Source organism: Suncus etruscus, chromosome 12 (genome assembly GCF_024139225.1).
Source record: "Suncus etruscus isolate mSunEtr1 chromosome 12, mSunEtr1.pri.cur, whole genome shotgun sequence".
NCBI lineage: Eukaryota > Metazoa > Chordata > Mammalia > Eulipotyphla > Soricidae > Suncus > Suncus etruscus.
This window is the reverse complement of record NC_064859.1, coordinates 8,483,632-8,511,597: the sequence shown is the minus strand read 5'-3', so window position 1 is coordinate 8,511,597 and position 27,966 is coordinate 8,483,632. Positions and strand designations below refer to the sequence as shown.

Genomic DNA, 27,966 nt, shown 5'->3' with positions numbered 1-27,966 from the left:
TAAAACAGGTTTAGGCCTATATTCACTGTATCAGACAGAACGTTCCTGTGCTGCAACTGTACCAGTAAGCCAATCACAAGAAAAGGTTCAAAGGTTATACTGTCATAGACTTCCTCTCTGACTCTGGCCAATCTGAGCAGGCTTTTGACAGTGTAGATTTGATACAGAACATTGTCTAATTTGCATGCATCAAAAGCCTGCTTGGATTGGCTAAATCAGAGAGGCGGTCTGAGCAGCCTTCAGTGATTGGTCCCTTATCATAGGCACCTTTTCTGGCAATTCCCTTGTGGGTCAGTTAATCTCCCCCACTACATGAACCAAACAACATCCCATCCTCGGACCCTAGCACTGAACCACTAACACTGTTAGCTGGGGTTTGCCAGAAGTGCCCCCCAGATCTCCTGAGTACTGTTTGGGAGCCCCCAAGAAAGATTTGGAAACTCTGCGGCCTGATTTTTTTTTCTTCGTTTAGCGGCATATTGAAACATTTTTCAGGATATATTCTGCGTATAAGACGACCCCCGATTTTCGGTTGACTCTTTTTTTTTTTTTTTAAAGTCGTCTTATACTCTGGAAAATACGGTACTATTATGTTTCATGTGTGAGGGCAGGGAAGCCTGTAGAAATCAACATATGCTTTTAGCATTTCCTCAAACAGGAGCAAAGATATTTGCACAGTACAAGTGTGGGTACATCCTTGACCCTGATTTAAAGAACAAATCTTTCTAATATCACTCTGAAATGTTTGAAAACATATATTTTGAAAGTTAAAATGAAAAACCGTTATAAAACTTATTGGGGGGAGGAGTTATTCTACACATAAAAGGCTACAGGTATTTCATGAGCAAAAGTACATTTTCAGGAAGTGCATTCAATTTCACTGCTACATAAAATAAGTGGAACAAAATATAAAAACCATTTCAGGCCTTGTATTGAAAATGCAGCTTTGATTGCTGATAGATCTAACGGGCTGCGTCCATGCTCAGGTATGACCCTACACTCATTTTTTAACATGCTTAAAAAGTGTGATTACCTGGACGATGACATGAGATTTATAACATCAATCTAACACTTTTTATAAACAGCATTTATTGTACAGAGTACTGAAGAAATAAAAAGTATGTACAGACATTCATTTTCATTAATACATCTATTTTTTTCCTGCAATACTGCAATGCGGAATGTGTCTGGCACAAAAATAACCCCTAGGAGTTACAAATCAGAAAACAACACTTTTAAAAAAGACTTACTTTTCCTGTAGAAATATAAAAACTGGTTTATGAGGAAGAAATTAAACAAAAGTAGTACAATGAATTGTGGAAAACGCCTTTAACACTTGAAAGTCTGTCTGCCCCTTAAACCAACTTGCCAACAGCAGTGTTTAAAACCAATATAAATAATGGGCAGTGCTGCCCAGTAGCAGCACGAAGGAGCAACTCAGGGTGCTGTGGACTGCCCTCACTCTTTCTCAGCATTCCTCAGGAACAAGTGCAGGAGAGCTCCACCTGGTACTGTGCCCATATTATTTAAATGTACCACAACTGATTTTTTAAAAACAGGTGGATGGGGACGGCTGCAGTGTACGATAGCTATTACGTTGTCTTCCTGAATCCTTTTAGAATAGGGTAGATGTTTTCAAACGCTTCATAAATTTCTGCTCTGACTTTAGCACCTATGAGGAATAAGTTCGAGTTAGTCTTTTTCGTTTTGGTTTTTGTGCCATACCCGGTGATGCTCAGGTGACGCTCAGAAATCGCTTTTGACTTGGGGGACCAAAATGGGACACCGGTGGATCATACCCGGTGATGCTCAGGTGACGCTCAGAAATCGCTTTTGACTTGGGGGACCAAAATGGGACATCGGTGGATCGAACCACAGACCGTCCTAGGTTAGCACGCGCAAGGCAAATGCCCTACTGCTTGTGCCACCGCTCCAGACCCTAGTCATAAAAAACAAGAAGCAGTTCTCTCCACACTCAGTTAATGAAGTGAATGAAGGTGTTGATCATGGAACTTTATTATGGCAACCCTAGACCAACCCTCCCTCCCCCAAAAAACTAGTGCTCTAAGTACAACCCTTCCTTGTATGGCTGGTCTTGGCCCCTACAAAATGTGTAGGGGTGGATAGATGTTACTTTACAGAACTGAGAAAAAGTCGTTTGTCCTTCTATAGAAAGGACTCAACATGGAAATTAATTTTAGGAACTGAAAAAAGCCATTCCTTGAAACCATCAAAGCCTTGACACTATTTTTATCACAACTTACCAATTTTGTTAGTTTTACAACCTACCTGTCAATACAACTTTTCCAGAAACAAAAATAAGGAGAACAATTCTGGGTTTGATCATTCTGTAGATTAAACCTGGAAACAGCTCTGGTTCATAACTAGAAAGAAAATGATACATCTGTAAATTTACAAATTATAGGATGCCCTTTTTTTGGGTCTAAAAACAGGATAACAAACAGAACAAGCAGGAAACGTATCTCTTAAGCTCTGTTCCTCAAACAGAAAAAAAAAACAAAGTGATGGGGTTCAAAGGCCCAATCAACCCTATTTCTTCTGAATCTACAGATTGTTTATATATAAACAAGAACTTAATATTCCCCTAAATTTTAATAAGCTAACTTAGTGTAATTAAATTGTCAGTTAAATTCATCAAAGTGATAGGTGCTATCTTGAGAATGACTTATTGCTAACTTCTTTTTTTTGTTTTTTGGGTCACACCCGGCAGTGCTCAGGGGAAACTCCTGGCAGGCCCAGGGTACCATATGGAAGCCGGATTAGAACTGATGACCTTCTGCATGAAAGGCAAACGCTTTACCTCCATGCTATCTCTCCAGCCCCCATTGCTAACTATTGTCTGATTTTATTAGTATGTCTTATTCTAGTCTAAGTAATCTTGATTTTTTTTAGTCTGAGAGATTAAAACAGGTCATGTTTTAATGGGGAATTCAAGACATTCCTCTGAGAGTGGAGGTTTTTAGGTAGTTTCAGAAAACGAAAGTGAAAGTCCAAAGGCTCTAGGTTTGAGGGGAGCAGCAAGCAGACTGCAGGGTCTGTGAGTTTCCTTCAGGAAGTTAAGAAAGAAAACTGACTTAGTTCAGCTTTCGCTTTGCTGGCAAATCTGATGTTAAGGTAGGAACAAAGATCCCATCCCACCTGGAAGAAAATAATGCACTCAAGAGGTTGAGAATTGAATTCATGCACTTAAAGACACTGAACAAGATGACTGAATCCTGCAAGACCGTTTCATTCCAGTGCAGGGGAACAGGGGCTACCACATTTTTGGTATTCAGGAAACTTACAGGTTCTGTGCTCAGGGGCCTTTCAGTGGACCATATATGATGCCAAATAGTAAGGGGTAATGAGAAAACATTAGATATCAAAGATCTAAGGAAATATATATAAGCAAATCATTGGTCCTTTTATGTTCTGGGGCCACCTGGGAATGCTCAGGGCTTATTCCTGACTACTCAGGGATCACTCTTGGAGGTACTCAGGGACCAAACTAAATTGGCCACATGCAGGGCAAGTACTTTACCTGCCGTACATACTGTCTGACCACACATAATTAGTCTTATATTTGAATGTTATTTTGCATGGTTTTATTTTTCATTTTTTTGGGTTACACCCAGTGGCGCTCAGGGGACCATATGGTATGCCAGGATTCGAACCATCATCCATCCTGGATCAGCTGTGTGCAAGGCAAGCGCCCTACTGCTGTGTTCTCTCTCTGGCCTTATTTTGCATGTTTTATCATGATTAATTTAAAACTGATGGTCAGGGCCGGAGAGATAGCACAGCGGTAGGGCATTTGTCTTGCATGCCGCCAACACAGGACAGACTCTGGTTCGACTTCCGGCATCCCATGTTGTCCCCCAAGCCTGCCAGGAGTAGCAAACCCCGAGTGCCGCCGGGTGTGACCCAAGAGAAAAATAAATAAAATTGAAGGCCAGTGAGTTACTGCAAATGTCAGTCAGCACATTTCAGACTCACCTACTAAACTGCTGGTGGGTTAGGACAAGGCCTTCTAATCTGATTGGGAACTTCACATCACAGCTCCCCACCATGTTCTGAATCTTGAAGTCCAAGAACTTAGCTGGGAAACCCAACTTCTGTACAACTCTGGCATATTTTCTTGCCGCTAATCTCGATTGCTCCTCACTAGAGAAAAGAAAGGGTGAGATATTTACATTCAAAGCCAGCTATAATCATTAAATAACATACAGAAAGCACAAATTAGGAAAGTTCTTAGTCTGAACTGGTCAATCCCCTTCCAATAGAAGACAAGGTCTATGGACAGCTAACATTTTATTATATTCTGTGTGACAGAAATCTGAAAATCTGCCAAAATTACTTTCCATTCACTATGATAATTCTAGAATATAAAGACATCACAAATTATTTTATTTTATCTAGTTGCCACTAAGGTTAAAATAAACTATTTTGAAAGAAAAAAAAAAGTGGCTGATACCAGGTGCAAACAGTGGCATAACATTGAGTGGAAATAAAAAATGATCAGATCTAAACACCAAACCCAAAGTTAACCACAATAGAATCGATACCCAACGTACAACAAGCTATACACAAAGGGGATCTGTTACACTAGCAGTCCAGGGGGCAAGGGTGGGAGGTATGAGATGCATGCTGGGAACAGGGGTTTGGGAGGACAACACTGGTGGTGCGAATGGACCCAATTCACTGTTACTGTGGACCTAAAGTGTAACTGTGAAAGTCTTGTAATTCACATTGGTCACAATAAAAAAAAATCCTTTATTTTGAAAGAAAACTACTGGTAAGTATTACATTTGAAGAATACATGAACACTATATTTTGTTTGTTTGGGGGCCACACCCAGTGGTACTCAGGTGCTCTGCACTCAGGAATTATTCCTGGCAGTGCTTTGGGGACCATCAGGGATGCCCGGGATCAAATCCAGGTCAGCTGCATACAAGTCAAACAAACATACTACCTACTGTACTATCATACCAACCCTGCACATTATTTTTCTGTTGACAAAAGTTGAGAAAGTTCACCCGAAGTGCTGGAGTGAAAAAATGGGTACACATGACACCAAGGGTGGAATCCAGGACTTTAACACATGCAAGTGCTGTGCTCTGATACTTGGACCACCTCCTTACCCTATACATATTAATTCTGTCTTTTCTTTCCCTTTAACATGGCTATTCCTGCAGGATGTATTCTCAGAAGTAACTCCTGGCCCTGCCCAGAGAACTTATGTGGTGGTGGGATGAGAAATTTGGAATGGTCACATGCAAAGCAAGCATTTTACTACCTGTACTAATGTCTCTAACCCTCTATACTATTCTTTACAACTCATTTGCTGTTTAAAATGAACAGGACAGGACTTATGTAGGAAAAGTAGAATGAAAGTGATAACCCCATGGCAAACAATGGTTGCTAGGGTAGTTTCAGGAAGGTTTTATATTTAAAAAAGAAAATGGGACCGGAGAGATAGCATGGAGATAAGGTGTTTGCCTTACAAGCAGAAGGACGGTGGTTCAAATCCCGACATCCCATATGGTCCCCTGAGTCTGCTGGGGGCGATTTCTGAGCATAGTCAGGAGTGGCCCTTGAGTGCTGCCTGATTTGACCCAAAAACCAAAACCAAAACCAAAAAAAAAAAAAAAAAAAGCCAGGGGCCAGAGAGATAGCATGGAGGTAAGTCAGGAGTAACCCCTGAGCACTGCTGGGTATAACCCAAAAACAAACAAAAAAAGCCAGACATGCAGTTTCTTTTGATCTAACTTGTGGTTTGATATAATTGATAAATTTGTGGTTTCTGGGGCCAGAGCAATAGCACAGTGGTAGGGTGATTGAGTTACACATACCAACCCAGGATGGAAGGGGGTTCGAATCCTGGCATCCTATATGGTCCCCCATGCCTGCCAGGAGCTATTTCTGAGCACAGAGCCAGAAATAATCTGAATGCCACTGGGTGTGACCCAAAACTAAGTAATTTGTGGTTTCTTAATTTGATAAAATATTCATACAATAGGATATACACTTTGCAGTTTGCAAATAATCTGGAAAATAAGAGCTTCATGCATTAAACCTTTACTGAGAAAGACAGAAATAATCAGGCATTTGTTGATGCACGAACTGATTTTCCATCTATGGGATACCAATTGAGAGTTACTTACTAATGCATGTTGGGGACAAGGAATGGAAGGAAGCCAGGGATAGAATACATCTTGGTTTCTGAGAAAACTCAGTTAAACACACAACAAAATGATCACATCAATGGTTTCCTCATCATTGAAAGACAAACTTTGGAGCTCACAACAAACAAAAGCAAAAACAGCCCCTCTTTGTTGTTGTTTTTGAGCCACACTTGGCAGCTCTCAGGGGTTACTGCTGGCTCTGAACTCGGAAATCGATCCTGGCAGGCATGGGGGACCAGATGGAATGCAAGAGATTAAACCTGGGTCCATCTTGGGTTGGCCACGTGGAAGGCAAACACCCTACCTACAGCTGTGCTATCGCCCCAGTGACCCCAGTGCATTTTAAGCCTCTCCTAAAAGTTTAAGTTGGTTCAATTTTTCAAGTTTTATGAAACAGTTGTTTTCATCCCTCCCACCTCCCTACAAGCTATTGCCTCTGATCAAACAGATTGGTTTCGTTAGTATAGGGTTAGATAAGTTAGTCAGGCTCTAAAGTACTACTAACCTTCACAAATCACATTTCTCAATACAAAGCAGAATAGAGGCCAGGGTGTGCTCAAAAAGGAAAAAATTCATAAGATCCTGAAGACAACTGTTATCTAAAGAGGCTACAGGCATCTGTGTCCAGCATGTGGTGTGTAGTCAACACTGCTGACCCTAGGTCTAGGAGGTCTACCAGCCCATCATACATACCAAGAGCTCAGGGAATCCTGAGGAGCCTTTATTTTCCTTGGGGGGGGGGCGCACTCCCAGTCAGGGGGTTCCAGAGTACACGCCTAGCTCTACTTGGCAGACCTTAGTAATCGGTCAGAGGTTATGGGGCTTCTCAAGCTCCTTGGTACTGGACCACTAGGGCTATCCCTGCCAATGCCTGAGAGGTCTTTGGTGGCAGGGACTGAACCCAGGTTGGGTGTATGCTAAGTAATTGCAGTACTATCTCCCAGGCCTCCTTTTTTTCACTCAAGAGTTGAACTGATGTTATAGATGAAACTTTCATAATCAGGGATCCTTATTAGGCTTTCTTATTTTGGGGGGGTTGTTTTGGTTATATCTGGTGGTGGGGGGGGGTTGTTTTGGTTATATCTGGTGGTGCCTAGGAGCTGGTTCAGTGCTTGGGATAGCAGGCACTAATCTGTGAAGTTACCTTTCCAGTCCTATCAGTAATTTGGGGGGGGAGGGGGAGAGACACGCTCAGGGGTTACTACTGGCTATGTGCTCAGAAATCGCTCCTGGCTAGGGGGACCATATGGGACACTGGGGTTCGAATTAGGCCCGTTCTGGATCTGTGCGTGCAAGGCAAACACCCTACTGCTGTGCTATTGCTCTGGCCCCTCTATCAGTAATTTTAATGTTATCTTTAATCAAATACACATAAATTCTATGGAATTATATGAAAATAAGATCTAACATTCACACCTGATTTTAAGATAATTAAGTCACTACTTATCTAAAGTGGGCCAATTTATTAAGAAAGCACAAAAAAGGGCATGAGATACTGCATAGAGGTTAAGGTACTTGACTTGCATATGGCCAATCCTGGCTCAACTCCGGCACTGCAAACACTCTTGAGTGTATGCTAGGAAAGATCCCTGAACACAGAGCCAGTGGTAAATCCCAAATAGTATGGCCCCTAACCCCCCCCCCCCGCCACACACACACAGACACACACACAAGAAAAAGGAAACCAAAACTTTTTTTTTTTGGTTTTTGGGTCACACCCGACAGCGTTCAGGAGTTACTCCTGGCTCTATGCTTATAATATGCTTATATCATGACTTATAAGAATGAACTTCTGAGCCCACCTTTTTGCTCCAGTGCACACCATTTTTCCAGAACTGAATATCAGTGCAGTGGTTCGAGGTTCTCTTATCCTCATGATCACAGCAGCAAACCGCTAGAACAGTCAGAGACACGGTCATTTCAGATGCAAATTGAGTTCAGAGAATAATTAGACAGTGACAAAAACATTATAGCTATTGCAAGACCTCAGCATGCCTGTCCTCTCAAAGACCTGGGTTCTTCTAAATGACTCCTTAAATCCATGTGAGATGGTGACTGCTGAGTGCGTTGACCATGATCTGTAGGTTCTCTAACATGTATCACTACAAAAATGCTATTCATTATCTGTAAAATACATTTCTAAATACTCCTTAATAAATGCCTGCCTTTTCTTATTTTTGATACTTATCATTAGCTTCTACAACTATAAACTTCAGTCATCCTTTTAGCAAATAAACTGATAAACTTTTTTTTTTTTTAATTTTTCAACTTTAGGGGCCGGAAAGATAGCACAGCAGTAGGGCATTTGCCTTGCAAGGAGACAATCCAGCCCAGCATCCCATATGGTCCCCTGGCCTGCCAGGAGTGATTTCTGAGCAGATAGTCGGGAGTAACCCCTGAGCACTCCCGGGTGTAGCCCAAAACCCAAAAATAAATAAATAAATATATCTTTAACTTTATTGACTGATTGGTTTTTTGGGCCACACCAGGTGGCGTTCAGGGGTTACTCCTGGCTCTGCACTCAGAAATCACTCCTGGAAAGCATGGGGACATATGGGATGCCGGGAATCCAACTGGGTCCCGCCTGGGTTGGCCGCTGCTGTGCTATATCTCTGGCCCCAGATAAATTTATTTCACCTCTACATGACTCATTAAAATTACAAGCATATCAATATACCCAGAAGAGGGCTACTGCTTCCAATTAGTTTTTGGAAACAGAATTTAGGTCAGTGTCCACAAATACACAAAGGAAAATGATCAAAGTTTTAATTCACACAATCTAATCCACGTAACTCACTGACAAGAATCTTAATTTAGTGGCCGGAGTGATATTATAGTGTTATATATATATACATGTATTATATTATATGGTCCCGCAGCCCACCAGGAGTTATTCTTGAAGTGCAGAGCTAGATGTAAGCTCTGAGCACCACTTAGTATAGTCCCAAAACTACAAACTCTTAGACATGGCCTATGCCTTTTTTTCTAATTTTATACCATGTAAAATTTAATTTTTAAATTGCCATTGGTTTTTTTAGGTAATATAACTAATATGTCATTAACTAATTGTTACCTGTTCATTCAGCAAATTATTATAGACAAATCACAATGTTACACGGCCACTTCAAAGCTCACCTTGCACAAAAACATACTTTATTTCACAAAAGCTTTCAAATGTTTCAGCATTAGGATAATTTCTAAGGTAAACATACTATGGGCTGGGGAAATGGCTTAAAGGCTAGGGAATGCTGAAGAAAGTACAAGGTGCTGACCAGGACTTGATTTAAGTGTGGCCCAGACAGCAAAACTTGGAAAATAAAAAATTAGCCGAAGGTAAAATGTTTCAAATCGTAAAAATAACTTCAACATTCTAAAAATATCATTTCCCCTGCTCTTTCATCTTCATGCTAAAATCAAAAGAATATACCCGCTTTACGTCAGAATTTCTGATGTTCAAAAGGGTTACCATAAGATTATAGGGTTCTGTAATAGCCAGTCATAAATGATTTGATTTTAATTAGTCAACCAAACTTTTTTGGGTGCAGAGTAAGGAGAAGAGCATGAGGAGGAAGAGGGAAAGGGAGGAAAAAGAAGGGAGGGAGAGAGGAGAAGAGAGAAAAAGAAAGGGGGAGAGGAGAGAGAGAAGCAGAACTCATTTTCATTCTTAGCCAGTGAAAACAATTCTAGCTTTGGTATTTCTGTCTAAATTTTCCTCACTATGAATTAAAAATAAGGTTTTATCTGTGGGATTTATAAACCCATGGCAAGATCATTATTATCACTTTTATTTCCCTTTTGGGGGGGTTGTGCTACACCCGATGATGCTCTCCAGGGATTATTCCTGACTGCATTCAGAAATCGCTCATGGCTTAGGGGACCATATGGGACAAGGGGATCAAACCCAGGTTCATCCTGGGTCAGCCTCGTGCAAGGCAAACACCCTACTGCTGTGATATTGCTCCGGTTCTTATCATTTTTCTTGACCCAGAGCCATTACCCAATTAACCTCTGTTGGCAAGCACACCCTTATAAAGTTTCTGTACTTCTATAGTTCAATCTACTTCCAACACATGTTGCTACGATCAAAACCCAGGTTAAAAATAAATGGGGCCGGAGAGGTGGCGCTAGAAGTAAGGTGTCTCTACCTTGCAAGCACTAGCCAAGGAAGGACTGCGGTTCGATCCCCCGGCGTCTCATATGGTCACCCCAAGCCAGGGGCAATTTCTGAGTGCTTAGCCAGGAGTAACTCCTGGCTTTACGCTCTGAAATTGCTCCTGGCAGGCTCGGGGGACCATATGGGATGCGGGATTCGAACTACCGTCCTTCTGAATGCAAGGCAAATGCCTTACCTCCATGCTATCTCTCCAGACCCAACAATCAAAATAAATCTAAACCTGTCTTATTCTGACCGGTTTCACTGATGCTAAAGCTAAATGAATCATTCATAAATGATTTTTTTTTTTTTTTTTTGGTTTTTGGGCCACACCCGGCGGTGCTCAGAGGTTACTCCCGGCTATCTGCTCAGAAATAACTCCTGGCAGGCATGGTGGACCATATGGGACACGGAGATTCGAACCAATTACCTTAGGTCCTGGATCAGCTGCTTTGCAAGGCAAACGCCGCTGTGCTATCTCTCCGGCCCCATGAATGAAATTTTTTAAATAAAGTATGCTTTATATTAATAAGTGAAAGTTCTAAATGTTATACCATATTGTGTCACCAACAAATTATTGACAAGTTATTCTGAGAGAGCCATGAGTAAATATTCATATTAATAATAAACAGAGAGATCACACAGTGGTAGGGCATTTGTCTTGCACGAGCAGACCCAGGACGAAACTGGATTCGATTCCCAGCATCCCATGTGGTCCCCCGAGCCAGGAGCAATTTCTGAGTAGTCAGGAGTAACTCCTGAGCATGCCAGTTGTGGCCCAACAACCAAACACCAAAAACAAAGGATAAACTTGGGAGAGTGGTGTCATTAACAAATTAGAAGTTTTAATCTCTAAATAAAACATTAAAACTAAATAACTTAGGGGCCAGTGAGGTGGTGCTAGAGGTAAGGTTGTCTGTCTTGCAAGCGCTAGCCAAGGAAAGACGAGGTTCTATCCCCCGGCGTTCCATATGGTCCCCTCAAGCCAGGGGCAATTTCTGAGCGCTTAGCCAGGAGTAACCCCTGAGCATCAAACGGTGTGGCCCGAAAATCCAAAACAAACAAACAAACAAAAACCCCCCAAAACCTAAATAACTTTTAGAGGAACTCATACTTGAGAATTATAGGACATATAAGGATGAAGATATAACAACAGTGGGCAGGCACTTGCTTTGCATACAGCCAACCTGGGTTCGATCCCCAGCACCCCATATGGTCCCCTGAACGCAGAGTCAGGAGTAAGCCCTCATATAACTATCAGTATAGCCCTAAGGCCAAAAACAAACTAAAAATTACATAGCTCTTCACTGGGTTTTGTCACTACTAACCACAAAGATATCGAATTGCCCCCCCTTTTTTATTAGTTAAGTATAGAAAAAATAAGATCATTTCTTTACTTTATCCAAATAACTCAAATTGGTTTGGGATCATTCAAAATTAGCTACAAAAAGTAATGCTTACGAATGTGTAAGCTTGTATTCCCAAGGCATGTAACAAAAAGAAAAGGACAAATATCTACAAATATCCCCACCAAAGGACAAATATCTACAATAATCAAGATTACAAAAATAAGGCTGAGAAAAGTACTCTTGAGAAGATCAATGCACTTCAAATCTTTAATGACGAGGGTCAGGGAGCTTCTGGGCTGAAACACATATCTGACACTCACTAGACCCTGTGTTCCATCAAGGTCTCCTGGCACTGCCAGAGACTGCTCTGGTGGCTCCCAAACAAACCAAACCAAACCACTTTAATTATCACAAGCCAGGAAAGACTAATGGAGGGCAAGACTCTAAACTCCCACTTAGATTAAAGAGCTCAAAGAGCTTAGACATGTGTAATAATGGCTTTTTAAATATGTCTCTTTTCCTTTATTAAAAAACTAACGCTTAACTACCAGGAACAATCCCTAGGCAGGATGCGGCTGGGAAACAAAGTCAATGCTCAACAGTTTCCCCAAAGATTTTCTTTTTCCTTGATCTAAATTCCCTTGGCTTAAATTCTTTGCAGTACATACCTCAAAATTGTTGGAGACAGTGTCCTGTCAGAGATCAATTTTTCTGTCTTCTGTCTTTTATGCAGCCTTTTTCACCTAAGGCTGCCTACGTGCAGACTTTGCTGTAAGCTCTTGAGCTAACAGGAAAGGTATTTTGCAGCTACAGGAGATTTTCTTTGAAGCCAGAGAGAAAAGTAAACACCCCGATACCATCCCCAGATTTAGGTGACTCCCTTTAGCTTCTTTCCGGAGTTAATGGCTATGCTACAAAAACTTGCCCCTTCACAAACTGCTGTTAGCTCCAGATAAGTGAGCTGCAGACCCCACTTTAGAGTCATAGGGCAATCCTTTGAAAGCTGCTGACTTGGGAATGATTGTAAAATTGTCACCCCTTCTCCCTCCCCTCTGGAATGATTTACTGCCTTTGTTCCATGGCCTTCGCACCAAAAAGTATGATTGACATGTCTTTTTACCTGCCCATTTCTCCTCCTCTATATAAGAGATGCTGGACCCCAATAAAGGCACCTTAGACCGGTTATATCGCCTGAGGTCATTATTACTAACCTCTCTCAGATTTTTTACAGGTGTGGTTATTCTTCTGACCCAGCCAAATAAAGGTGTGGACGTCCGAGAGCCTCCCAGCCGCTTCCCGCTGGCCGGGCCCCTCCGGGGGGCTCACAGGACCCCGCACAAAATCCCCACAAATACTCATTCACCCCATGCCTGAGAATTAGTCAGATCCCCTACCAGCAAATGAAACCATGGCATCTACCGATCTTGTAAGGTACTGGCCAAGCAACATCCTATACAGCCACATGCCTAGTGGGCTACAGTATAAACATCACTTCACACATCTCTGCAGTAAGATGGAAGTTACCTCAACGGAGTTAGCTCTCAAAATGACAAGGAGAGAACATTTCAAACTCGCTCAAGTTTTTTTTTGTTTTTGTTTTTTTTTTACACATCTCGGGAAAGAGATGCAGGATACTGCCCAGTTTGCATGTACTATTCTGTGTTCTGACTGTGGACGAACCTAAAATTCATGACAAGACCTACCTTCAGAAGGCAATGATTCCTGCCTGACATACAGCTTCTCCCATGACCTCAACCAAAGCCCAGGACACAGAATCAAGTTTTTTCATATCTACTGCCTTTTTTTTCCTCTCTGCTTTTCTTTTTGGGCCGCACCGTGACACTCAGGGGTTACTCCTGGCTATGTGCTCAGAAATTGCTCCTGGCTTGAAGGACCATATGGGACACCAGAGATCGAACTGAGATCGGTCCTGGATTGAATGTGTACAAGGCAAACGCTCTACCTGTGCTCCAGCCTTGCCTCTTCCGTCTTTCTCTTTTTTTCGCCTTTAGTTTCTGGGTGACACCCAGGAGTACATAGGGGACCAGTGCCAGGAAATGAACTGTTTGGTCACACGAAGGCAAGTGCCTTAACCTCTATACTAGATCCCTAGTCCCACATCCCACACATCCTGCATCCAGTTGAAAACTAGGAGAGAGGGAAAAGTTGGTTCCTAAAATTGACAAAGCTAGTTCTTAGCGCTTAAACCCCCTGGCAGGTATAAGTAATTCTCCGTATTTATCATGATACCTCAATTAGTTTCCTAGTTTTCCTTTCCGCCATATAATTAATAGTTACTTAGATCCTGGTATAAAGATGCCATTTCAAGATGACATTCAACTATGTCATTTTTTTTTTCTTTTTCTTTTTTGTTTTTGGGTCACACCCGGCAGTGCTCAGGGTTACTCCTGACTCTACGCTCAGAAATCGCTCCTGGCAGGCTCTGGGGACCATATGGGATGCCAGGATTTGAACCACCATCCTTCTGCGTCTAATGCAAATGCCCTACCGCTGTGTTATCTCTCTGGATCCATCAACTATGTCTGTCATCTTTTATCATTTTTTTAATTGAGATCCCTATGGGCAAGAGACTTGATTTCATTCAGGGAGCAGTGAGTCAGCAGTAAAGGAAACTCCTGCCAGGGAAGGACTGAGATAAAGGTGTCAGCACTAAGCAGCAACAACAAAAGGAGAAATAGCTCTCTGGGTGCAGGTGATTTAGCTCAGCTGTAAAGTACTTGCCTGACATGTGTGAGGCCCCTGGTTCACTTCCCAGAACTACCTTCACCAAAAAACCACAAAATCACCACATCCAGAAACCCATTAAGTATTATTCCCATTAGTCTAACATTACAAAAGAAAAAAAGAAAAAACTTGTCTTTTTTTCAGAGGGGGCAGGAGCACACACTCCAGGGTATTTCAAGCTTACTCCTAACTGCTCAAATTCACATCTGGTGGAGCTAAGGGGTCAGCTGCATGCAAGGCAAGCACCTTAATGCCAATTCTATTTCTCTGGCCTTACAAAATGATGAGTCAAGTTTTTGTGTACCCAACAGCAACAATCGGCAAAAAAAAAAATTTTTTTTTTTTTTGTTTTTTGGTCACACCCAGCAGCGCTCAGGGGTTACTCCTGGCTCTGAGCTCAGAAATCGTTCCTGGCTGGTTTGTGGGACCATATGGGATGCCGGGATTCGAACTACCACCCAACCAACCTGGATCAGCTGCGTGCAAGGCAAACGCCCTACCCCTGTGCTATCTCGCTGGCCCCTAGAAAATTATTTTTAATCCATTGTACTTTTTATTTTTAGTTTTTGAATCACACCCGGCAGTGCTCAGGGGCTCCTCTTGGCTCTCTGCTCAGAAATTGCTCCTGGCAGGCTCAGGGGACCATATGGGATGCCGGGATTTGAACCACCGTCCTTTTGCATGCAAGGCAAATGCCTGTAACTCTATGCTATCTCCCCGGCACCGATCCATTGTAACTTTTACAGCTGTCTAACTGGATTACTTGGGAGTAATTAGAGATAACATATTAAGTCTTCTATTGTTTTCAAAACAGAAATGAAAGAACTATATATTTTCTCTAGTTTTACACAATATTACATCAAAGACTACTTTGGAGAGCCTTATTAATTTATTTATTTTGGTTTTTGGGTCACACCCAGCAGTGCTCAGGGTTCCTCCTGGCTCTAGGCTCAGAAATCACTCCTGGCAGGCTCGGGGGACCATTTGGGATGCCGGGATTCGAACCACCATCCTTCTGCATGCAAGCAAAAACCCCGCCTCCATGCTATCTCTCCGGCCCTGGAGAGCCTTATTTTTAAGGCCCCTCCACAACAAATATTAGAAAAATGATACATTTCACTTAAACTCTCATTTGTTAATGTCAACAACAGGCATAAATAAAGTTTTTGACATGGGGACCTTTCAAAGTAAATTCCTTCTAGATGGTACAGGTTGAGAAACAAGTTAAAATTGCTCTGACCTTGGGATTATACTCAGCATTTCGGGCACGAAGTGCAATGGTCTTTAGGTCAAGCTTACAACCAAGATTCACTGTGGATACGATATTTCTGCAAGAAATTTGAAAAGAAAACAAGATTATTTAAGGTTTACAGGATGACAGATTGTGGATTCTTTCACTAGAATTAACTTCATTAGACTGGATCAGTCCAATTAGAATTTTAAAAATGCTAACAATCATTATTTAATAAGAACCACATACAATGGTCGGAATTTTTTGGGGGGGCCACACCCAGTGACGCTCAGGGGTTACTCCTGGCTATGCGCTCAGAAGTGGCTCCTGGCTTGGGGGACCATATGGGACACCGGGGGATCGAACCGCGGTCCGTCCTAGGCTAGCGCAGGCAAGGCAGGCACCTTACCTCTAGTGCCACCGCCCGGCCCCGGTCAGAATTTTTATGCAGCTAATTTACTATGTTCACTTTCAGATGATGAGACTTTTTTTGGGGGGGAAGGGTTTTGGGCCACACCTGGCGGTGCTCAGGGGTTCCTCCTGGCTACTCAGAAATAGCTCCTGGCAGGCACGGGGGACTTTATGGGACACCGGGATTCGAACCAACCACCTTTGGTCCTGGATCGGCTGCTTGCAAGGCAAACGCAGCTGTGCTATCTCTCCGGGCCCAGATGATGAGACTTTTGAGGCTTCAGTGGGAGCTGAGATGCTGCTGCTCAGGAGGCATAAGAGCAGCAGATGCTTCAGGAGGCACTCCCTCAGGACACAGAGGGAGTGGGACTGGGGCCTATTTTGACCTTGACCCTCATACTTCTTAGTACTGCAGCTCCGTTCATCCAGGAACTGAAACTGCACACAGCCATGCAGATCCAAAAAAAGCAAGCAGAATGATTCTGTCAGTCCTCTCAAAGTAAATATATTTTAGAAGATCAGGAATTCCAAGCCTTGAAATCAAGAGAAATGGGTGCTATTTGGGCCCAATGATACCTTTCTTTTTTCTCTTTTTCTTTTTTGTTTTTTGGGTCACACTTGGCAGTGCTCAGGAGACCATATGGGATGCCGGGGATTTGAACCATGTCCTTCTGCACGCAAGGCAAATGCCATACCTCCATATGGGTTCTATCTCTCCGGCCCCCAATGATACTTTCATCCTCTAATACTCAGTCATTTTAGTAACAACTGGTTTAGCAATGCATAGGAAAAATGACTTTTATTCAAAACATAACTATTACAAGAAGTTCGATTTTTTTATGTTTTTCTGGTTTTAAAGGTTCACATGTAAAGCAATTAGCCCATTTAGAAGGACATCATACACACACACACACACACACACACACACACACACAACTGAAGCAGCACTGTTTTTTGTGAATACAGATACTCCTCACTTAACAACCTCTTGCACTTACGACCATCTCTTCACCGTTATGTTATTTTATTTTAAATATCCTTTTCCATCGTGTACACTCTACAGCACAGCACTGTGGTTTTGGTGCTTTAATGAACCTATTTTACTAACTTTATGTTCTGCAATACATTGCAGTACTGTGTGTACATTACATCTCTGCAAAGTAAAACAAGTGGAAGTTTTCAGTTTGATCTTTCTCATTATTTGACTTACTCAGAATACTGTATTGTCAAGTACTATGCACATACTGTACTACTGTATACAATACATGCAGTCCTCACTTAACGACCAAGTCTTTGAAATGGAACTTGGTCGTTAAGTGAGGAGTATCTGTACTTATTCCAGATTTAAATATGTTCCATTGGTTCTAGCTCACTATTGCCTCTTTGGGGTGGGGGGTGTGGGAAGAAGGGCTAATTGTAATTTTGGTTTAGGGATTTAGAACCAACTTGGAAATACTCAGGCCTTTCTCCTGGCTGTGCTCAGGGGATTGTATGTGGTAACAGGGACTGAATCTAGGTTTGCCACATACAAAGTTAGTGCTTTCTTACCCAAGCGCCTTACCCACTGTTCCATTTCTCAGGCCCTGCTATTTTTTTAGGCTGTCAAATACAGATCTCACAATTTCAAAAATAGTTTTTGTTTGTTTGTTTGGCTCTGGGCCACACCCAGAGGCATCAGAGTTTACTCCTCGCTCTGTCCTCGGAAATTACTCCTGGCAAGTTCAGGGACCATATCAGATACTGGGGATCTTGCCGCATGCAAGGCAAACACCCTTCCCACACTGTGCCATCTCTCTGGCCCCTCAAAAATACTTTTAAAAGCTTAATGGCTCTTTGGTTGAAAGAGGATGGCTGTCTCCCTTAACAATTGTAGGGGCCGGGCGGTGGCGCAAGAGGTAAGGTGCCTGCCTTGCCTGCGCTAGCCTTGGACGGACCGCGGTTCGATCCCCCGGTGTCCCATATGGTCCCCCAAGCCAGGAGTAACCCCTGAGCGTCACCGGGTGTGGCCCAAAAACCAAAAAAAAAAAAAAAAAAACAAAACAAAAAAAAAAAACAATTGTAAAGCTAGTTAGGATAATTAATTGGCTGAATTAATGCTTTCATCTTGATATCAGTTATTTAACTGCATTCATATTTGATGCATACCTGCATTCAGCATTTACCCACTTATAAAATGAATCAAATTCTAATGCATATTTCACAAATTTGGTCATACATGTTAAACATCTATTTTTTTTTTAAATTGGGCTGGAGTGACAGCACAGCAGTAGGATGTTTGCCTTGCACACAACCGACCCAGGACGGACCTGGGTTCGATTCCCAGCATCCTTTATGGTCCCCCGAGCCTGTCAGGAGTGATTTCTGAGTAGAAAGCCAGGAGTAACCCCTGAGCATCGCTGGGTGTGCCCCAAAAAACAAAAATAAGGAGAGAGATTAAAATAGAATTAGCACAATTTACCATCATACTCATTCTTAGCTACACTTGGCTTATTCACTCTGGTGAGCTTGCATTACTATAAGTGGGGGCAGAGGATAAAATTCAGATCAGCAGAGTACAAGGCAAGTGTGCCTACTTGCTGTATGATCTCTCTGCCATTGACCCCACAGTAACATTTTTGGGGGGTGGGGCCATGCCCTGTGATACTCAGGGTTTACTCCTGGCTCTGCAATAGGAAGAACTCCTGGAGGGCTTGGAGGTCCAGATGTGGAAGGTACCCTTACCCACTAGACTTATCTCTCTGGGCCCCATCATAACCATTTTTAAGTGTGTAGATCAGTGGTATTAGGTACTGTTATGCAGTCATCACACCAACCATCCCTCTTTTCATGTTTCAAAACTCAAAATCTACATTAAAACAATTCCCTTCTGGGCCCGGAGAGATAGCACAGTGGCGTTTGCCTTGCAAGCAGCTGATCCAGGACCAAAGGTGGTTGGTTCGAATCCCGATGTCCCATATGGTCCCCCGTGCCTGCCAGGAGCTATTTCTGAGCAGACAGCCAGGAGTAACCTCTGAGCATCGCCAGGTGTGGCCCAAAAACCAAACCAAAACAAAACACAAAACAAAACAAACAAAAAATACCAATTCCCTTCTTCTCTTTTCCCCAACCCCAGGCACCCACCATCATCCTACTTCCTGCCTCTCTGATTCTGACTACACTAAGCATCACTAGAAAACAAAGCAATAGTTTCCTTTTTGTGACTTAACTTTAATCTCAGGAAATATGTGGCACGGAGGGTTCCTGCATCTATCCCTTCCCAGTCCTCTGGTTGTTTTGTTTTTGAACCACACCTGACAATGTGTGTTCAGTCCTGACAGGAGCAATTTCTGAGCACAGAACCAGGACTAACCCAAATGCCGCTGGTTGTGGCCCCAAAACCAAAAATAAAATAAAATAAAATAAATAAAACCAGGCTGCGTGGGTTCCATAGTCCTATTCCTTTTTAAGACTATTTGGCTCTTGAAGTCTGGAGATTTCTTCTATTTCTGCATCACTGAGATTTTAGCAGAAATTGTAATGACTCTGTAGACTAAAAAACAGTTAAGCCTTCCAATCCAGGAACACTGGAGTACTTCTATTCACTTCATCTTCTTTAATATGTCTTTAACTTTGATTTTTACTATAAAGGCTTTCTTTTTATAACTTCATCTCAGACTGTTTATGTACAAATATGCAATATTTTTTCTTCCTGGTGGGGCATCATACCTGGTGACATTTTGTATTGGCAGTGCTTAGAAATCATGGATGGGGCCCGGAGAGATAGCACAGCGGCATTTGCCTTGCAAGCAGCCGATCCAGGACCAAAGGTGGTTGGTTCGAATCCCGGTGTCCCATATGGTCCCCCGTGCCTGCCAGGAGCTATTTCTGAGCAGACAGCCAGGAGTAACCTCTGAGCACCGGTGTGGCCCAAAAACAAACAAAACAAAACAAAACAAAACAAAAAAAATCATGGATGGTAAACCATGCACTCAGCCCAGTCAGTTATCTCTCCAGTTCCTGCTTTGTATGTTAACTTTGTATACTGTTACTTTGTCATTCGAATTTTTAAATCAGCTTTTGGGGCGGGGGGGGGGGGCGGTCTTTAGAACTCAGGGTGTCTGCATGTAAAACATATACTCGACCCCACTAACCTATTTCCACAGTCATTCTGTATTAGTTGCCTCCCACCTCTGCCCCATGGTACTGGGAACTGAACCCAGGGCCTAACACGTCAAGGCAGCAGTCTTCTGCTAAGCCACATCCCAAGCCCTGTATTGTGCTTTTATAGTTTTTCAAGGTACCATTTATTTGGAGGTTTGTTTTTTATGGGGCAGGGGTTTGAGCCACACCAGTCAGTGCTCAGGCAGTATTCCTAGCATAGGACCATGTGTGGTACTGAGGATTTGAACTAGACTCATAATAGCTATAGCAACAAACAAGAAAACTGTTTTCCTTCCTGTACCATCTCACTGGACCTTATTTGGAGTTGAATTCTGTTTGTTTATAGCAATTATGTTACTTGTTTTCTATCTTCTCCATAGTTCCCTTAACTCTCATTATTTAACTACCACCTTCTTTGGTGGTTAGTTCAGTTTTGTTTTATTGGTTTTTTTTTTTTTTCCTAGAAAAATGTTTAATTTCTGGGCCTGAGCGACAGCACAGCAGTAGGTTATTTGCCTTGCACAAGGGCTGATCAAGGAATGAATTTGGTTCAATCCCCGGAATCCCATATGGTCCCTAAAGCCAGCAGCGATTTCTGAACACACAGCCAGGAGTAATCTCTGAGCACCCCCAAAAAGGCAAAAAGAAAAAGAAGTTTAATTTTATTTTGTGTCTATTCATTGCTATCCTCCTTGTAATTAACAGGGGAGCGTTCTATAAAATTATGAAAATTAAAATACTCTATAACTTGAGTTTTTAATAGTAACTTCAATATATTAAAAACATTCCTTTCAGGGGCCGGAGAGATAGCACAGTGGTGTTTGCCTTGCAAGCAGCTGATCCAGGACCTAAGGTGGTTGGTTTGAGTCCCAGTGTCTCATATGGTCCCTGGTGCCTGCCAGGAGCTATTTCTGAGCAGACAGCCAGGAGTAACCCCTGAGCACTGCCGGGTGTGGCCCAAAAACCAAAAACAAACAAACAAACCATTCCTTTGAAATCCTTTGGTTGCTTAAATCGTAACTTTTTACCTATATACTGTGTGCCCCAAAGCACAAACTAGCTTTTAAAATATATTAGATTTGGGGCCGGCGAGGTGGTGCTAGAGGTAAGGTGTCTGCCTTGCAAGCGCTAGCCAAGGATCAGGACCGCAGTTCGATTCCCCGGCATCCCATATGGTCCCCCCAAAACCAGGGGCAATTTCTGAGCGCTTAGCCAGGAGTAACCCCTGAGCATCAAACAGGTGTGGCCGAAAAACCAATATATATATATTAGATTTGTTTGTTTTTAGTTTTTGGTCCATACCCGGTGATGCCCAGGGGTTCACATGGGATGCCGGAATTCAAACCACCATCCTTTTGCATGAAAGGCAAAACACCTTTCCTCCATGCTATCTCTCCGGTCCCCTTTTTTATGTTTTTCAAGTATCTTTTTAGCCTGAGAGCTTTAGAAGCCCCCCAGTATAGCTCTTAATAGACTGCAGAAATGAAATAATACAGCTGACTGGGATTTTCTGAGGAATACAGGAAGATTAGGGAATCATTGAGGTACAACCAGACAAGGGTAAACAGGAGGGACAAATATTCACAAAAGTGAACTAACAAGTGCTTCCCTAAAATTGTTCTCTTTTTGCAACTGTAAGATCAAATACCCAAGGCAAATTTAAGCTCTTGAAACATCAGGATCCATGACTAAATGCTACTTAGTTGTAAATATAATCAAAGATAGCTTACGAGAAAACTGAGGCAATATAGTTATTGAAAATAGCCCTTCAATTAAACTACTAACATACTTAAAGCAAAAGCTTTATTACTCATTGATAATACTTGCATTTTTCTTTTCTTTTCTTTTTTTTTTTTTTTGGTTTTTGGGCCACACCCGGCAGTGTTCAGGGGTTACTCCTGGCTGTCTGCTCAGAAATAGCTCCTGGCAGGCACGGGGGACCATATGGGACACCGGGATTCGAACCAACCACCTTTGGTCCTGGATCGGCTGCTTGCAAGGCTAACGCCGCTGTGCTATCTCTCTGGGCCCAATACTTGCATTTTTCAAGGAGTTGTTTTTCCCAACCTCTCCTCCCTATTTTGTTATAGGATCCATTTTAGTTTTGCTGAAAAATCTATGTAGGGCAAAAGCAGCCATCCTAAGCCTAGGCTCTCAAATATAGTCCTGGGACCAACTACTGGAGAAAAACAAGGATGCCTATGAACTGTACTGACTCTGTGGTGAAGAAGTTGATCTTCCTAAAGACCAAAAACATGCAAGCATAAGATATGATTTAGTAAGAGTGTAAGAACAAGTTTCCAAATGCATGAAGATATTAGTCTTTCACCAAAGGTGCTCACTCACGAGGAAAGCCTGCTTCCCTTCTCCTGGGAAAGATCAAGCATGTGTTGGAACGAAGGTGCTGGGCCTTCAAACCATGACACACCAGAAGGGACAACAGAGAGCGGCAGAGTTCCAAGAAAGACAGAGAGTAAGGAAAGTGCAAAGTACTTACTGGAGCTGTGGCACAATCCCAGAGCTCTCGGAGGCGGGTGTGGCAGGTGTGATGGGGGTCATAGGCGTCATGGGAGAGGGATAGAGGGGGGTGGTGCCCGGCAAGGGAGCAGTTGTAAGAGTCTGTGAGTGGAACAGCTGTGGCGTCTGGCCTGCTGGCCCCTGGGTAGCCTGCTGTGAGGTTGACTGAACTGTAGTCACTGCTGCTTGCTGCTGTTGTTGCTGCTGCTGTTGTTGCTGTTGCTGCTGCTGCCGTTGTTGTTCTTCTAACATAGACAGACTGTTGGAGCTCTGAATAGGCTGTGGGGTCAGTCCTGTGCCATACGGCATCATTGGACTAAAGATGGGTAGTCCAGGAGTCATGGCGCCCTGTGGAGAGGCAAAGCAATGAGTTAGGCTGGAAAAAGGAGAGAGGGAGGGAGGGAGGGAGGGAGAGAGGGAGAGAGAGAGAGAGAGAGAGAGAGAGAGAGAGAGAGAGAGAGAACCCAAGTATGATAGGAGCGATTCAACATTAATTAGGAGGCACTTGGTGTTCTAACACATACCACTTTCTTCTTCACTGACACCTAATAGATAAGAGCTTAGGGTTACGTCTTAGATGTAGGCATGAAATCCAACTTTGTACTTAAAGCATGTGAAAACTTGAGGAAGCACCTTACAAATTGTCAGCAACAACCCTTCACTCAGCAGGATTATAACTGAAAAAACCATGGAGAATTAAAGGCTTTTTCAAAAGAACAAAAATCACCACCGAACTGCCTCTACAAGAAATGTTGAAAGTTCGATATTTAAAGAGAGAAAAAATAAAAAAATCTTCAGTTGAAACAAATAGCAATATAGTAACTGAAATGAAAGATAAAAGGAGAGAGGAAGAACAGAACTGGTAGAAATGATTATCTGATACCAGGACAAAATAATGCTTTAGATAAAAGTATGGCAAAAATTCTATGATGACTGCAAGACAAAAATCTGTGCATAGACATTTAGAATAAAGATTATCGCCAGGGAAACCATCAACATTAAAGAATCTTTACATGAATAAATCATATATTGGGAAATAATAGAGCAATGGCATAGCAGGAAGAGCATTTGCCTTGCACAGAGCCCACTGGGTTCAATCCTGGGCATCCCATATGGTCCCCGACTTTGGCATGAGTAATTTCTGAGTGCAGAACCAGGAGTAACCCCTGAGAGCCACCAGGTATGGCCCCCAAACAAACAAACATTTAATATTTAAAGAGTAGGGCCAGGACTGGAGTGATAGCACAGTGATAGGATGTTTGTTTGCCTTGCACAGCTGACCCAGGACGGACCTGGGTTTGATTCCCGGCATCCTATATGGTCTCTGGAGCCTGCCTGGAGTGATTTCTGAGCACAGAGCCAGGAGTAACCCTTAAGTGCTGCCAGGTGTGGCTCAAAAAGAAAACAAAAGAGAGTCCGGCCAGAGAGAAAGTACAGGGACTAAGGCACTTGGCCCTGCAAGTGACCAAACTGTGGCACATATTTGGTCCCTTGGCCACTTCAGAGTAATAGCCCATGAGAACAGGCCCAAGAATAATCCCTGATCACTGGCCAGGTGTGATCCAAAAAAGAATCAAATACATTATAAAGACCAAAATTATATAAAGCATTACTTTCTATCACAATGGTGTAAAACTAGAAATCAGTAACAACAACAACAACAATAACAAGCTTCCTAAACTTTCAAAAGACTAAACAACATTCTTCTGAGTATAACACTTGGGTCAAAGAAGGTATCAGTCAAGAGGGCCCGAAGAGATAGCACAGTGGCGTTTGCCTTGCAAGCAGCCGATCCAGGTCCTAAGGTATTTGGTTTGAATCCCTGTGTCCCATATGGTCCCCCGTGCCTGTCAGGAGCTATTTCTGAGCAGACAGCCAGGAGTAACCCCTGAACACTGCCGGATGTGGCCCAAAAACCAAAAAAAAAAAAAAAAAAAAAAAAAAAAAAAAAAAGAAGAAGGTATCAGACAAGAAATAAAAAATGACCTAAAGCACAACAAAAAGAGATGAGCTGGACCTGAGAGATAGTACAGTATAGAACAGAACCTGTATAGGACCCAGGTTCCTTCGTAACACCTCATTTGGATCACCAAACCCACCAGGAGTAATCCCTGAGTGCAGAGCCAGGAGTAAGCCCCAAACGCCACCGGGTATGGCCAAAGTACCAATTAAAAGAGAGAGGGCTAAGGTACCAGACTGTGTGGTATTAAAAGGGAAGCCCATCACTGTAAAGGAAGAATAAATCAGGTAAGTTTCAAATAATTATTCTAACCTACAGCAAAAGGCATTAAAATAACTAAGTATTATTATAATTAATAATATAATACTATTAAAGTAATAAAAATTAAAGCAGAAACGTGTGAACATACTCAGGGTTATATTCTCCAACAATAGGGTCATGCTGCGCAGACACGCATGTACATGTACACACACACACACACACACAAATGAAACAAACTAAAAAGATATATAACTACACACAGGAATTTGGGTGGTGCCTCATACGTGCTAGACAAGAGCCTCTACCAGAGAGCCACATTCCTGTGTCTGTTATGTTTGACTCTATAAAAAAATTTGAAGATGCTGGAGATAGCACAGCGGTAGGGCATTTGCCTTGCATGCAGCCAATCCAGGATGGATGGTGGTATGAATCCCGGCATCCCATATGGCCCCCCGAGCCTGCCAGGAGTGACTTCTGAGCACAGAGCCAGGAGTGACCCCTGAGCCCCACCGGGTATGACCCCAAAACAAAACGAAACAGGGGCCGGAGATATAGCATGGAGGTAAGGCCTTTCATGCAGGAGGTCATCGGTTGGAATCCAGGCGTCCCATATGGTCCCCCGTGCCTGCCAGGAGCAATTTCTGAGCCTGGAGCCAGGAATAATCCCTGAGCACTGCCAGGTGTGACCCAAAAACCACAAAAAAAAAAAAAAAAAAAAAAAGAAAAAGAAACAAAACAAAACAAATAAAAAGGTCTGGCTCAGGGCAAGGAAGTAAACACTGTAGTGACTCCAGCAAGAATACCACAATTTTTATCAGCAGCAGAACTAAATAAGTATAACACAACAAGCATGTGTGAAAGCATAGGCACTAAAAAGAGTGCAATACCCAAAGGAACAATGCAATCATACAGTGACTCCCTGTGAGGACAAAAAACATCATGACAAAAATAATAGACACCTCAGAAACAATGGTCAGAATAAAAGGATACCCCACAGTCTGGAAGAGGCTATTTGCCCACTACACATCTGATAATGGGTTGATATCCAAGATATCACCAAGATAAGCACCAGCAAAACTCTACAAAAAATTAAAAGCCCCATCAAAAATGAAGGGAAGAGATGAACTGAAACCTACTCAAAAAAGACATATAGAATGGGCTGAATTGATAGTACAGTGGTAGGGCGTTTGCCTTGCACCTGGCTGACTCAGGATGGACCTGTGTTCGATTCCTGGCATCCCATATGGTCTCCAGAGCCTGACAGCAGCAATTTCTGAGCATAGAGTCAGGAGTAAGCCCTGAGCACTACTGGGTGTGTTCTCCCCCTCAAAAGACATATAGAAAAGGTCTATGAAAAAAATGTTCTGCATCACTTCTCGCCAGGAAAATACAAATCAAAGCAATGAGATATTATCTCACACCAATGAGACTGGCACACATCAAAAAAGAACAAAAACAACTAGTGCTATAATATGGATATGGGGAAAAGAAACCCTCACTGAGTGCTGGTGGGAATGTCGACTGGTCCAGCCTTTTGGGAAAACAAGACACTTATCAAAGGACTTAAAAAGACTTATCAAAAGTTGAATTTCAACATAACCCAGCAATTCCACTCCTTGGGCAGCTAGCCCAAGAGTCCAAAAACTCAAAGTGGAAAGAGATCTGGGGCCAGAGCAATAGTACAATAGCAGGTAGGGCATTTGCTTTGCATATGGCAGGCCTAAGTTCAATCCCTGGCATCCCATATGATCTCTGAACCTGCCAGGAGTGATCCCTTAGAGCAGAGCAAGTAATCCCCTGAATATTGCTGGGTGAGACCCCAAACCCCCCAAAATTTTAAAATAAAATTGAAAATAAGAAAACATTTGTACCCCTATGTCCATTGCAGCACTATTCACAAAAACCAAAATCTAAAAACAGCTAAGTACCCAGGGACAGATGAGTGAACACAGTTTATGGTATGTATACCAAAATGGACTAAATGGACTACCACTCAGGTTTAAGAAAAGACAAAACCACAAAACTTGATGCCATATGGATGGCAATGCAGAGTATCATACTGATTAACACAGGATAGAATTAACAGACAGAATGACCTCTCTCATGTACAGAATATGAAGAAACACAGTAGGGGAATACCAAATGCCCAAGACAGCAAAAATTGACAACTGGTCTTAGAAGCTTATTGAGGGAAGACACCAACAACACTGGGACAGTGGTGAAGGGTGGCGGACACCTGGGCGGAGCATGTGGGTACTGGAATATTTCATGTATGAAACCCCACTAACAACAGTTGTAAACCACAGTGCTCATAATTACAAAAATACTAACAAAGAGGACCAGACTGACAGCTCAGGGGACTGAGCAAATGCTTTGTGAGGAGGAAGTGCAGGATTGATACCTGGTAGCACACAGCCTCCCAGTGCCTCAGGGAGAAACCCCTTCTCCCCAAAGCATAGAATCAAGAATAGCCATTAGGACAGCCAGGTGTAGTCCCAAAACCACAACACAGAGGAAGGGGTAAAATAATATGCCATTCATTCATTTTCTTTTTTGGGGGGGCCATACCCATTTGATGCTCAGGGGTTACTCCTGGCTAAGCGCTCAGAAATTGCCCCTGGCTTGGGAGGACCATATGGGACGCTGGGGGATCGAACCGCGGTCCTTCCTTGGCTAGCGCTTGCAAGGCAGACACCTTACCTCTAGCGCCACCTCACCGGCCCCCCATTCATTCACTTTCAAACAGATTGCTTCCACTCCCTTTTAGAGTCTCTGGCAATACAAATTCTGTCCTACCTGTACCCTCCCTCCAGAAATATTACCTGAGGGGAAGACAGGCCTTGAGCATAAGGTGGTAGGCTGTTGTTCTGATCCATACTTGCTTTCTTCTTGGCAAATCAAAACACTATGGAATTCACCTCAGCATTAACTTTCTAAAGCATCCCAGCACAATCTTCTTAGCAACTTTCTCAGTTCTCTGGGTTATCTCCACATACACCAAGAAAGGGTGGCGC

The 27,966-nt window shown here is 42.7% G+C and overlaps 1 protein-coding gene across 1 annotated transcript; it reads right to left on the bottom strand.

Moving 5' to 3' along the window:
• Positions 1-740: 740 nt before the first annotated feature.
• TBP (TATA-box binding protein) lies at positions 741-27,966 on the bottom strand. The gene is made up of 7 exons (XM_049785217.1): positions 27,775-27,966; positions 22,712-23,079; positions 15,673-15,760; positions 7,988-8,079; positions 3,997-4,164; positions 2,290-2,384; positions 741-1,672 (listed from the first exon to the last, which is right to left on the bottom strand). The coding sequence occupies exons 1-7, from the start codon at positions 27,826-27,828 to the stop codon at positions 1,593-1,595; spliced, it is 945 nt and encodes a 314-aa protein (XP_049641174.1). The 5' UTR covers positions 27,829-27,966; the 3' UTR covers positions 741-1,592.

Bases quoted from the DNA above. Each gene is read 5' to 3' on its own strand.
- TBP (XM_049785217.1), bottom strand. From the start codon at position 27,828: ATGGATCAGAACAACAGCCTACCACCTTATGCTCAAGGCCTGTCTTCC. The intron at 15,761-22,711 runs GTAAGTACTTTG...AATTTCTTGCAG, and splicing joins GGGATTGTGCCACAGCTCCA to AAATATCGTATCCACAGTGA. The intron at 1,673-2,289 runs GTAGGTTGTAAA...TATTCCTCATAG, and splicing joins TGGAAAAGTTGTATTGACAG to GTGCTAAAGTCAGAGCAGAA.